Here is a 14,130-nt window from a genome sequence, read left to right on the forward strand (position 1 = left end):
ACTTGCTATAGCAAGAAGCACATCTATTTTAACATATTGCAAAGAAAAATTCTTATAAATAAAATTATTTTTGGAGAATAATTTCCAGATATATACTATGAAAGTGGAAGGCCCTGGAAAAAACGTGAGACAACTGGAAGGCCCATTTGCACTAAATTCAAGTGGATGGAATAAAAGCAAAAAACACTTTTTTCTTTAGTAAAAAAATGTGGAATAGTAAAGTACTGTTATAAGAGAACAGCACAAGAAGGCAACTTAAAGATATGGGGCAAAATTCTGGTCCAAGTCATACCAGTGTAAGTGCAGAGTAATTCCACTTCACATTAATGGATTTACCATGATGAGAGTGGAATTTGCCCATATCACCAGCATGATTGAAGAGTAATATTGTATCTAGCTCCTATATAGTGATTTTCATCTGAAGATTTCAAAGCGCTTTACAAAAGAGGTCAGCATCATCATCCCCATTTTACAGATGGGAAGTCTGAGGCACAGAGAGGTGAAGAGACTTAACCCAATTCACTTACTAAGTAGTGGCAAAGCGAGGAACAGAATCCAGGTTTCCTGAGTGCTAGCCCAGTGCCCTCTTTACTAGGCCACACCACAGGAGGAGAAAGGAAGACTTTAACATAGAATCCAACTGAAATTCTACTTTTGTAATATTAAATGTTCTTTTGAATGTCAGGTGTGTTGTTTCTTTACTTCCAGCTCCAGCAATGGGGCCAAAAACTTTAGTTTTGTATTTCTTGGTGATATTTTAGTTCCAGCATACAGGATGCAATACCAGTAGCATGTCTCCATACATGCTAGTTGGGAGGCAGCATATGTGAGGTGACAGAGAACAAAAATGAAAATTTAAAGACCAACATAATTCACAACAGATGCAGGAAAACTTTTTCTCTTTCATAAAAAAAATGCCATTTAGAATGGCCTCTTAGCAGTGAAGCTGACACAAAAACACTGGGACCATTTTAATTTGAGTTAAATGTTAAACTACAAGAAATAATGCAATTAGAGGTTTACTATTTATATAAAATCTTAGGTTAATCTATCGGATGATTCAGTTTCTTAACTGTGAAAACTAAATGGCTTCACTTTGCAGAAGTTTATGCAAACAGGTTCTGCACTACCTACATTTGCATCAACCCCTCCTGATTTTTGATTTTCTTTAAGGTTTGAACAAACCACGAAATCAAAGAGAAACTCAGTTGGAACAGTTAAGCTTCACCTGATTTTCCCATCAAAACCACAAATTTTACATTGTTTTGATGGAAAGCCATAAAGCAGCCTTTTTTTCACTCAAAATTGGGACTAGGCTTATTTGAAAGATTTGCAACCCTTAGTCTTTCAGTAAACTAAGGTTGTACAGCTGTAATAATAGGTCACCTTCAACAAATGATTACTTCAGATTGCAACTATTCCATAATCTTACCTGTGGCATACTTATGACCCTCTCGCATATCCTATGTGCCTACTCCCATAAATGGTGCCTTTCAAAATGTCCATAAATGATATGTAACAGCAAAACTCAATAGTTTCAAAAGGGGTAATTTATAAATACAGTTTACTTGCTAGGGCAACACTACATTTCCTAATCTTGAACAACTAGTATTCATTTTAAAAAATAATGTTTTTCCTGGAGTTTTACTGTTCAGAGATGCTGCTTTTTATCAGCTTTAATATACTCTTTGAAAATTGATATTTACTTTACCCACTGTCAAAGAAGTGAGGGATTCAAAGGCAAAGTAAAATACTTTCCTGCTTTGCTACAAAAACCTGAGAGGACAATTAAATAAATGGTAAAAATAAAATGAATTTCAGGACAGCCAGAAATAGGATCTGTTATTAAAAGCGTTGCACATTCAAAGGAGGAAAAACTCTGGGAAGTTTGCATCCAACACCTTTGAACCAGATTGTACCTTGGGAATGATGTCTAATAAGCCCTTTTGGAAACGCTTTGTGCTTTAAGATCACGAGTGCTGTAGCTCCACTCCCAAATTGATAAGCAGAAGAACAAGTAGTACTTGAGAGAAACCATGTGAGTCCTCAGGAGCTGTAAGTCCTGTAAGAAGGCATGTGTGTCAAGCCCAGAGCATGTGTGTTCAAGCCAAGGCCTGAAAATAGGACTTAAGGATTTAGGTGACTGGGGGGTCACAGACTTTTCAGCAGGCATGTATGCCTTGATGCTGCCAACTGCCTGCTCACCAAATCAAGAGGGGAACTGCAGCCAGACATCTTATGTGGCGTGTGTTTTCCTGCCTGAAGCTCTAGTGACCAGAGTAAGAGAACCAACAACAGACAGATCCATTTACAAGTGTCAGCTCCTGAATATGTTCCACTGTGGGGAATTTTGCAACAGCATCACAGACTGGGACCTCCATAGATTAGGGCCTGGATACTAGTGCGAAGAATTGGATAAGAATTAAACAAAGAAAATGTAAAACAAAATAAGTGAAGTGGTACGTGCTTTTTTCTTTTTAAACACACAATAGTCATTTTGGTAGGTGGTGAAAATATTTATAATCTACTTTTCAATTTCCCCCCCTAAGGTTTGGCTGATTCCAGTAGATACACAAAGCAAGAACAATCATAACTGGGACACACACCCCTCAACTACATATTCTCTCACTAAATATTGGAGGAACTGGAAGGGAAATCTTTATGTAGAGCAAACTGTAATGGAAAATGTAATCGCACTTTTTAAATTATTCATTAGAAATGTATATCAATATTAAGTAAACCTTATAATTAATTATGTTTTCAAATGACAGATTATGGAAATATAAAAGATTTTGATTAATCCATGATTCTTCTTCAGAGCATCTCCCAAATTTAAAAACAAGAGAGTTGTTTGGCACAGACTTGAATTTCTGTAAAATCAAATGCAACTGAAGTATCTACTTTACCTGTAATCTCTAGTACTGCTCTGCCCCCTTGTGCTGCTACAGTGAACTCAACTGAATAACAGTTTAGCTTAATCTTTGTACATGAACAACACACACAAAAGCCACCACTGTCACTTTTCACTTTTCTGGCAAGTTCAAGGTCAGTGCCTAGCTATTTTCAGCTCATCTCTTCTTGATCCGTGCACAGAAATGACAAGGTAACGTGATTCGGGGTCAGCTGTATTACAGGAACCGTTACATAAACGGAGAAAGTGGAAATCAATCCTAGCTGACAGTGTCTTCAGGATAATCAGCGCTCACTCCATGCCGCTGTCAGCTCCCCTGAATCAAACACCATGTTACTTCTGTCAGATCTTTTTAACAAAGCCATATTCTCACTTTTGGTAAAGTAAATACATATTTCACTTGGGCTTGTATTTAATTAATTGTTTAGCAAACTTTAACACTTTGGATTTGCAAACAATTCCCATATTTACTGAAAAGACATCTCATGTTGTCATATCCATTACTGCCTAGGAAGGCTGTTGGCAAAGATATAATCTTCTCTTATGACATACACCGTTCTTTATGCTATGTTTCTTCATGCAGACCATTGCCTTATGAATGTCTGTTTTCAACTAGATCTCAGCTTCCCAAAATGTGTACTTAAATGATCATCATCATCATCTAAAGAATATTAGGGCTCTGCGCTAATGTTTTAGGACACCTTAGTCAATTTGTTTGATTATTATTACTTTATCTGAATCATTTCCTCCTATAACTAGACATCTTCCTTAACACAGAATTATGAACATATCATTTCACAAGACGTGCTGTGATAGTTGCGATTCGATGACAGCACGTGGTATGTCAGTTTAGAGAAAGAAAAGCTATTCTATCTCTCCCACCTTGTGGTCCCATGAAACTGCCAAGCCTGCAGTACTCCACTGAAGAACAATTTACCATAATATTAGTTGTCAGTAAATTCAAAGACGGAACTCCTAAAGCTATAAAATGGATTAGAAGCAATTTAAAAAAGAATTAACAAACTAGAGTAAGAGTATACTGTCAACAAACAAATGCTTCATCATAGCACTGTAATTTGGAATTTTAATTACCCCTCTGCTTCTGTAACAAAACAATGTCTGAACTGGCAGCCATTTGAATCTCTCACAGGTCATTGAGCATTCTAGTTAATTACTCTATGAATAGCCTGTTTTTCTCCCCTCTGGAAACACGTTTCTAATGGCAGTCAAGGTCTGACAAATGTGTCATCTACATAATTAGCTAGGAAGCAACACAAAACATTAAACATGCTTTGTGCCGACAACTATCAAAACATTTCATTTGTTGTCAATTATTCATTACTTTGTAGGTTCTGAAGGGGTTGTTATTATGGAAATAAGTCCAGATGCTAACAAGGTTAGCGTTTTTGATTCAAATTAGTAATCAGAGGACTAACTTTAAAAAAAATGTATTCAATGTACATTTATGGCAGTTTTCAATCAGAAGTAAAGTATAAATGAATTTAGTTAGGTTCAAGTTAAAATAGCCTGGCATAACACGTACACTAATTTGTAGAATTGCATCTCTCTTTGAACTGTTAGGATCTAAACTGAAGTAATAAACTTTCAGAACCTTTGGCAAGACCAATTTGTACTTAGTAAATAGGGTGAAGATTTTCACAGCATGAGACAATGTAAGAGTTAAGGAAAAAACCACCACACTAGAGATTTTTCAACCTTTTTCATATCCATGTGTCACATTGAGTAAGAGTCAAAAATCTGCAATTCCAACTCGTATAATATCTTGTCTGAACTTCAGTTTGATTTAACAAACTCCACAAACTGGTTACATTCACCACTTCGTCAACAGAGCTGAAATGAATTTAATTTGGCTTTCAAAAAGAAATAGGTACTGGTTATTTATTTTTTGTAAGATCTTATGATGTTGTCTATCCAGTTATGCAGCTGCAATGCTATACTGAAAATGCCTTGAATATAGACAGATGGAGATTTTACCAATAAAATTAACTTCTAACTTTTAAGTCAAGATCAGTTCAGTTATGGTATCTATAGTATAAATATACAATACACACACACACACACAGAGTAACAAACTACATGAACAAAATAAATTTAGAAAATCTATTTTGAAAATAAAGATTCTTTTCTAAGCCTTGCTTTGCACATGTGACAATAAAATGGTTGGATAAGAAATCATTGGTCATGAAAAATGGCAGTTGAGTTAGTTACACTGTTCAATCTCCCTTGAACCTTGACTCTAATTTCTTGATATCTTGATCAGTTTTTTCTTCTAAACTAATATGTGGGCCCAGGCCAGCACTAAGAAGTGCAGTTGGTTTCAATGCACTTTTGCCCAAGTAAAGCCTGAGGTCCTATTCCCACAAATGCTTATTGACTTCCATAGGACTAGTCACATGCTTAAAGTTAACATATGTAAAATTATTTGAAGAATTGGAACCTAAGAAATTATGACTGGACTCACAATTTGTGAACATTTTATGTGTACAATAATCCACTGTACAACAGAGAATAGAGTTAAAATGCCATTTTGATTTGATGATATAAGATATATTTGAACCACATAGTGCAGAACATAGAGATGAGGCATCTGAAAGATTCTGTTTTATTTTCCTGCCCTGGTAGGAAAAAGAATGGGTTCTCTAACAGGTCTTTTCCATTTCTAAACTTCTATGATTCCACAAACAATCTTGTTGGAATTACTTTCATACAAGTCAGTATCACTGATTTACTTCAAATCTACTTATTTTATACATAACACTTACATGCTTGGTGAAATAAAGTGGTTGCCACTAAAAAATAAGCATTTACCAATAGTTACCACATTTTGTCATCTGAGGTACATTCATATTTCTATCACTGTTCTAGTACTATTCTTTGAACATGAAACAACTGAGTTACCTCAGATACTTGTGTTCAAAACTGTTCCTTTATAATGGTGTCTACTGTATTTTTCATTGAAAGCCAAAGAAAAAATGTGTATATATATATTGTATATATATAGAGAGAGAGAGAGATAGATATAGATATAGCTTTGTATATATACATATATGTGAGACTGCAGTCTGAAGAGAGTGAAGTGTGGACAGCCCTTTTTAGAATAAAATATATAGATTTTTTTTTCAATTTATGGTATTACAAATGGGGAGAATGCTTAATTCATTAAGTCAATTACTTATTGAGAGAACATTTTTGTCAATGCTTGTTTTTCTCCAGAAAAAAAAGAAAGTGGAAGGAAAAACAAATCTTCAAAAACTTCCACTAAGTAAACTATTTTAAAAATGAGTTGTAATGATCTTATAGAGAAGAAAATAATCCATTTTCAGCTTACACAACCTACAGCAATAGGAGAAAAATCATGAACTGAAAACATTTTTAGAAAGGACTGTAGTCTGTCTTTTAATGAACATTAAACAGATAACATATTTATAAGGAAGTCAAAATATTTTGGAAGCCGATAATCCTGTAAACCTTAACGTGCTATAAAAAAACAAATAAATGCAAAGTGTTACTGTTACACATGCCTGCCTGATCAATGGTTTTCACATATTGATCTATAAATGGAGTTGACAGTCTGTGTTGGCTGCACATTTTCCAAGCAGCTCTATTTTTGTACAAAACCAATACGGGCAATTACCTTTGTTTGAGATGCCAAGTCTTATCAATTCAAAGTGATTTAGTGTCATTTTAATTAAATATCAGGATCTACTTGAGGACAATCTATACAAAGCCTCAAACTTGACTATAAGCTTGATTTGAAGTAAACACGTACAAGCCCTGCAATCTCATAATATGGCTGAAAAACTCTGCTAAACAGAAGGCTTGTATTTTTAGCCATTTTATTTCTGTCTTTTTGGCTAGTCATAACTTTGGCAAGTATTATACGATCACAGGAGTAAGAAACAAAAGAAAATTGCTTCCTGTTTCTCTGATAATGTATCAGAGAGACAAATAAACCAACAAAGTCTGTTTAATCATAAAGAATTCTAATACATTAACATTTTGTAATATCTAAAATAGACCCTAATTCTTTATCTAAACACCAATAAAAAAAATGTACATTCATTGTGAGAATTTGCTGTGAACGAAACAAAATGTATTTCTCTAGGTTTAAGAGATAGAAGCATTGCATATAAATGTACATTGGTGGTTGCTATACTAATATTCAACACTGAAAGAGCCCTTGCCTACCAGTCTGTGTCCAGCTTCATGATTCGTGCTCTTTAAACTCTACATTAATAACAGTTCCAACCTTTGCAGAATACTTGAGCATTTCCATTTAAATAACGCAAAATAAAAGCCAAAAATATCTATATTAAGCTTTTGCATCAGCTCTTTCTCTATTCCACATCAGCATCTTCACTACTACAAAATGCACAGTTCATATGGCCATTCTGATGTACGCTGCATTGTCACACTATGGAAAATAATCTGTTCACCTTCAAAGGGAGAGCCCAAGGAGTTCACACAAACAAAGCACTGAATGCTTTAGAATGCCACAAATCACTCAGACAAAATTATATAGTCTCTTCTCTACAAATCACTAGAGATCCTTCACAGGTGTGTTTCTGACTTTTGACACACACGGTTTGGTAATTTTTTTTTTCAAATATATTTTAGTAATATTTTTTCTAACTGTTCAAAATGCACCTAATTCTGAATTGAATGGGTTTTTCATGGGTTAGGCAAGAAAGATTTGGCCCATCATCCATAGAAAGAGAAACGTTTTAATTAACAGATCATAGCTAATAGTAGATATTTCTAAAGCATTTCCATAAGTGAAGTATTAGAGTAACATGGAGCCCCTTATAAATTTACTCATATCACTAATATTAAAAAAACTCTAAAATTTTAAGACAAAGAAATGCAGTTTATGTGAAACCAATAAAAATGTTTCCAAACAATCAATAAGCACAATCATTGAAATATATTACACAAAGTATCTTAATAGAGGGCCAGATTCTCAACTGGTATAAAGCAGCATAACTCCTTTTTGCCTTGAACACAGTGTAATAAGATTAAATTGGCATGTTGGTATATGTATCTTTTAAGTTCTGCTCTGAATTCCTCTGGATGCAAAATTGAAGGTTGTTTATTTAAGTGTACTGAAACTACAAAGTAAGAGTACATTACTGACCAAAAACCCACCCCCCAAAAACAAAAAAAAAACCAACAAAGAACTCCTCACTTTTTCAATGCATTTGACAAAGGTTATATCTTCTTCCTTCCATATCCTCCCCCAAAATGCTTTACTAATCAGGCATGGAGAATCTGATATATCAACATGAAAGTGATACAAAATTTTTGGTAAATCTTTTGCATTCTAATAACACTACATTTTAAGCATATATTTCAATATGTTTGGATTCTTGTTTAAGAAATGTGGTTTTAGTTTGGCTTTAGCAAACAACGTTAACAGGCTTATATAAGTAAATATGCCAAAATACTTTTCAGTATGTCAATATCTAGTCAGAAAATTCTGCATGGCAAAAAGAGATGAAAAGAACTGAAACAGAAAGGAAATCAGTAGCATGGCAAGCTTTCAATCTGTGATATCGAAGCCAAGTTTGCTTGGTAAAATGACATATTCTGAGCTAAATACCACTTTATATAATGAGCTACTAAACAAATATAACACAAAGCAACTTTTCAGCTCCCTACTAATGAATATACATTGTACCTGCTATGGTTATGGGAGCACAGCCTTGAATATTTATGTCTAGTTTAACTTTTTAGAACTCTTACTCTGTAACAGTCCAGCATACTACCCCCAAAACTAAAGTTATGTAACAAGGTAATATCAACAATGAGAAACTGCATGATAAAATCCTGCCCAAAAGTGAAAAATGCTAATTTTGTCTCATTTAGCAGCTGGATACAGAAATGCTCATTAGTTTTAAGAGGGTTAATCCTTTTAACTTTTGCATATTGATATGCCAATTATGCCTAATTGTACAAGAGGCATCAGTCAAGGTAATAGTGCATAAACACATGAAAGTTATTAAGTACATCCCAACATGTAATAAAGTAGGTGTTAATTGGTAGCTGAGTTCTGCAGGCTATTGAGGTGGATAATTCATTGAGAGATGGATCACTTGTAATTTCTCTACATAATTCCTTTTGCAGTCTCATGCTGTGATGTTTTCATGCTTGTCAAAAACAACTGCAGCCTAGTGCCGTTTGTTAAACACAGCCAATAAAATATGTTAGGCATCATTAAATATACTTAACTTTTAAACTTTTTCAAAGGTACAGTTCTTACTGATAATGCATTATAGTATTTCCAATAAATTACTGTAAACACTGTTTCAAGTTCATAACTGAGGGAACATTTCACTTAGGATAAAAATAAAGGAATATGTGCAATATGTCTGAAGCAAATGGTACTTTTAAATTGGAAAGTAACCACACAGAAATGAATCTCTTATCAGTTGCCATGATCTAAAGTAATAATATTTTCAGTCCAGAAATATAATGATTTGCTTCCCTGAACTAAACTCATTTAAGTCAAATAGGGGGAAAAAAAAAAAAAAAAAAAAAAAAGAATGATTAAAATCATATACTTTTCGAGCTACCCTGATGAAAATGTTGTGGATTAATTTTTACTTGGAGTGAAAAATACAGGGAAAAAACAATTGGTATGGCAAGTTTATTCCATTTAATAACTCAGTTAGTATAATGGATTCCTATGAAATATTCAGCTGTATAGCAGAACAGCAATGAATAGCTCACATGGTTGTGAAGAGTGACTGAGTCTTGGGGGTCTGTCCCCAGCTAACTTAACTCGTTTGCATTCACTGAGAACAAAATAGATCTGGAGTCCAAAAAAGTAGCTAACATTGCATAAATAATTTTGTAACATCATATGGCCTCAGCTGCAAGTTGCCACCATTACAGAAGAAAATTAACCAGGGGAGACTCATACCAATCAGTTGTTTAGTAGCTCAGAATGAATACAGGGGCAAGGACATAACTGGCAATGGAGTTCATCACTAACTACATTATTTTAAATCATTTTTCATGGATAAAAATTACAACTGTTCACTGATAACATATTAAGATATGTTCAGTATCAGAGCTCTGCAAAACAGTAATTCCTATGGCAATACTATTTTAGGTATGTCAGTTGCAAAGTTTTCCTTTATTTGAAGAATTTTAATTTCTTTCTCATTCCTTTTTTCTGATTTTAGCCTCTGGCTTTTAGACGTGATGTCATTTTTAGGATATGAAAGCACGATACACCAGCACAACCTGATATTTTATTACACTGAAGCATGACAGTGGATATCCTGCATAGGCATTAAAGGTGCTAGCACCAAATCCATGATGTATTTTTGGATTAAACAGTTTTACTTTGATAACTGGTGATACTCTACTTGAAAAGTGGCACCTGTAGGTGTACAGGTTCCTACTTGCAAGCGTTTCTAGAAGAATTAATAAATGAGCCTGAAGATAATAATTTGGTTTTACAAAAATTAGATGAGGAAACACTTGTGGATTTTTACTTACAGGTTCTTTGACCTTCACATTCTCAGAAAGGATCATTGATTTACTTTGGCTATGCCTGTCATGGTGGCTGTTGGCACTTTTGATCCTCATTTGAACAGCCCCAATATTTTGTTGGGTGGGATTCAGCTTTTCACAGGAGGTATCGGAAGCTGGAAGTCCTTGCATGGTTGCGATATTGTCCTGAAAAACACAGAACAATAAAGTTATTCTAGATACAAGTGCTCTTTACCTAAAAGCATATCAGTGCATATTGTATTTCACTGCAGTCAATAGCAGACACAGGCTGAACTAGTTCAGGAAATCTTGATTATCTTTGAACACCAGGGTAACTAAGATTATCAACCTCCAAGTTGATTACTGTACTAATCATTCATCCATCCGAACTGACTTGGAAGAGTTAATGCAGTGTTGATGTAGCCATGTCAGTGCCAGGATATCAGAGAGGCAAGGTGGGCGAGGTAATATCTTTTATTGGACCAACTTCAAGAGGTTAGAAGTAAAGATATTACCTCACCCATCTTGTCTCTTGAAAGAGTTAAGTTTATGTAAAAGATTATCTTTATCTTAAATGCCATTCTCCCTTATGGTATAATCTCTCTATAATCTTCTATTACATCCAGCTGGAAGCCATCAAACTTTGTCTTTGGCCCTTTCACACTATGGATTTTAGACCATATGAAGGAAAGTGACATGGTTGGAAAATAATTAACCTGACTGACTTCTACATGAGAGAACTATGCTGGAATCTTGTTAGAATGGTCTTCTCAAGCACAGATCAGTTGAACCTTTTTTAGCTTCAATCATTTTATTTATAGTAGAAACTTTTTGAAAAAAAATGTTGAGTCCTTTGGTAAAGACTGAGCACCTCAGATCCCATACACTAAGGAGAGTCAGGCCTGGTTAGTACTTTGGTGGGAAACCTATAACGAATGTAGAAGTCCTACAGGAAGTAGTACTAATGATGTGGTATAAATAACTTATATATGTACCTCTATGATTTTAAGGAGTACTGTGACTTTCAAGGTGCCATAATTTGAATGAAATGCAAAGCCATTGTTCTGGCTTCTTGTTGTTATTTAAAAAAAAATCAAGACTGGACTTTTAAAAGATATATTCTGGGAATATTTCGGGAGAGTTCTACGATCTGTGGTTATGATGGAGATTATACTAGGTGATCACAATGGTCCCTTCTGGCCTTGGAATTGTGAAAAAAATCCCCTGGATCTTTCAGTAGAATAGGTGTTAAACTTAGTGTCCTGATCACAATGCAACTTCAGTCATTATACTCTGCCTAAATTTCCCATACGTTTTCCATTGGTGAGATACTTTGCATTTCCTGCAAAGTACCATGGGAGGAGAAACAGGGGGTGGTAGCAATCCACGTATTTAGTTATTTAATACTTTTCATTATAAAAGATTGACAACTTTTTTTTGAATAGTTCCACCACCACCGTTTGCAACAGTCCTTTGAAATCTGGAAGATGGATTGATCTGGGGCCAGGGACATGTAAAGTCATTGAGACATGACTGAGTAATAACCTGTAGAAAGTCACTATTTCCTGGGTGTGTTTTCAGAGAGCAAAGCTGTTTCTGAGAGCACCCCAAAAAACACTGAAGCTTTGTTGATCTTTGACCCATAACTTGAGATCAGACGATCAGGTAAAATAATCATTTATATCTTGCTAAATTATTGCAAATAAAAATAAAGCTATAATACAAATAGGAATAAGCAAAGAAACAAAGATAATTTAAGAATGGATTTTGCATTGAGCCTGAATTCTAGTATTTACCTTGAGGCCTAGTGGTGATAATAGTCAGCATATTTTTATGCTGACATAATAAAAGTTAGTGTTAGTAAGTAACCTCGGTCCGACGATTTAGTAATATACATTTTGTGATAAACTATCTAAGGGTTTATTTGGCCAGACTTCTTTAATCGAACAGCATAGAGAAACTTCCATCTGCACATACGCTTACGACAATTGTTAAACCTCAAAAATGGATAACAGGAATGGCAAATATTGACAAGAGGCCAAGACTTGATCAAATATGTTTTCCAAAGTAGGGGGATAGTAAGAATAAGTGCATAAAAAGGGAATCAAACCTGACCCTCAGTGGGATTTCTGAATAGTAGGATGGGGATAACCTTAATGCTTAACCTAATTTTAAGCAGAACCCACAACTCCATGGATTCACGACTATACCTGATGTATCTTATGCTTTTATTCTGATCTTGTTTTTATAGTGCTGTGATTTTGCTTATATTGATCATGGTATTAATAAAACTCAAAGTCTCTATGTGTCGCACCAATCATCTTCTTAATTAATCTCTAACTAGTCATCAAAGAATGAACCAGTTATTAGTAACAAATGCATTTTGCAACCAAATTGGTCATAAGGCTACACTTCCAAAGGTCTGCACATGCACCTTGCCCAAATGCCTCACTGAAGAATTCCACTGAGAGCTGAACCTTCTACAGTACGTGGACAAAACAGATCAATGTGGGGGACACAGAACACAGGAGAGGGGTAACAACAGCACAGAGAACACTGGGGGTCATAGCACCCTGGAAGAGAACACAGGTATGGAGAAACAGACACAGAATCCTCGGAAGAGAGACAGAGCATGGGAAGAACAAGCAGATACAAAGTTACCACACAGTATGCAGAGATCACTGTAAGGTGACAGAAGAATAATTTGTAAAGTCCTCCTTAAGAAGCTTGTCCATAGAGCCTAACAACCATCTCTTCATGACAGCTAGTTTTTTAGTTCAAATGGTAAAAGTCTCTGTTTCAGTAGTGAATATCCAAGGTTTAAACACAGCTATTGATGCATTAAGGGGGGTTGGTACAGTTGCATATAGTAGAATTTTTTTCTTTTTCTTTTAAAAAATATCTAGGCAATGACATACAAAAATGATGATAAAATAGTATTATTTAGATTGCAAAGTCAAGCACTCAAAAGCTAGGAAATGCTGGATTTGAGGTTGTCTGTGCAATCTTAATTCTGCACCCGTCTGTATATTCATTATGATACAAGCTTTATGATAATGTTATTTTTTCCAGAGAACCCCTGCCTCATTCAGTGCACAGTACAGATGAATTACTCAGGGGGCTGAAGGAAATGAGGCTGTTTTCTATAGGACCCCTGCAGAGGTTGAACTGGGCTTAGACAATGATGGAGAGGACAGCAGGAAGTGTTAGGATGCGCTTTTGGTTAAGGCAGTTGAATGTTTATTAGAGTAGGGACTAGAACCCGATTCTGCCCCATCCCGGGAGAGTGCACTAATCACTGGAATATAGAATTATTTTGGCTTGCTCTTTGTCCCCATGAATATTTTATACAAAGTGGAACAGCTTTAACGGGAGAACTGAGATTCATGCTGTCCCCCTGATACCACAGCCCTGGAGCCAAGTACTTAGGGCACTCACCTGGGATGCAGGTGTTCAACTCTGCTCCTTTGAGACAGAGTGGGGCTTTGAACTGGTTCTCCCACATCTTGGGCAAGTGCTTTTGCTATGGGGGGAGGGTCACCTCTATTTATTTATTTATTTATTTGGTGAGAAAAGGAATGGTCTGACATATGCACCTAACTCCAGCAGAGGTTTCACACCAATGAATCCCAACTGGAGACTGGTACCTGGCTTCTGTGGTTCCCATTCTTAGCACCTGACCGTCCCCATACATTGCA

General features: G+C 35.4%; 1 protein-coding gene across 4 annotated transcripts in view; it reads right to left on the reverse strand.

The window, feature by feature from the left end:
• Positions 1-14,130, reverse strand: part of ARHGAP15 (Rho GTPase activating protein 15) — a 431,141-nt gene that overhangs the window by 398,569 nt on the left and 18,442 nt on the right. For all 4 annotated transcript variants that reach the window (XM_067549899.1, XM_067549898.1, XM_067549900.1 and 1 more), the window contains one exon: positions 10,439-10,618. In XM_067549899.1, the coding sequence (XP_067406000.1) occupies positions 10,439-10,603 (165 nt within the window). In that variant the 5' untranslated portion in view covers positions 10,604-10,618. The remainder of the gene's footprint in view (positions 1-10,438; positions 10,619-14,130) is intronic.

This window comes from Emydura macquarii, unplaced genomic scaffold, assembly GCF_026122565.2.
Source record: "Emydura macquarii macquarii isolate MOO-44397 ecotype Brisbane River unplaced genomic scaffold, CSIRO-AGI_Emac_v2 contig_1253, whole genome shotgun sequence".
NCBI lineage: Eukaryota > Metazoa > Chordata > Testudines > Chelidae > Emydura > Emydura macquarii.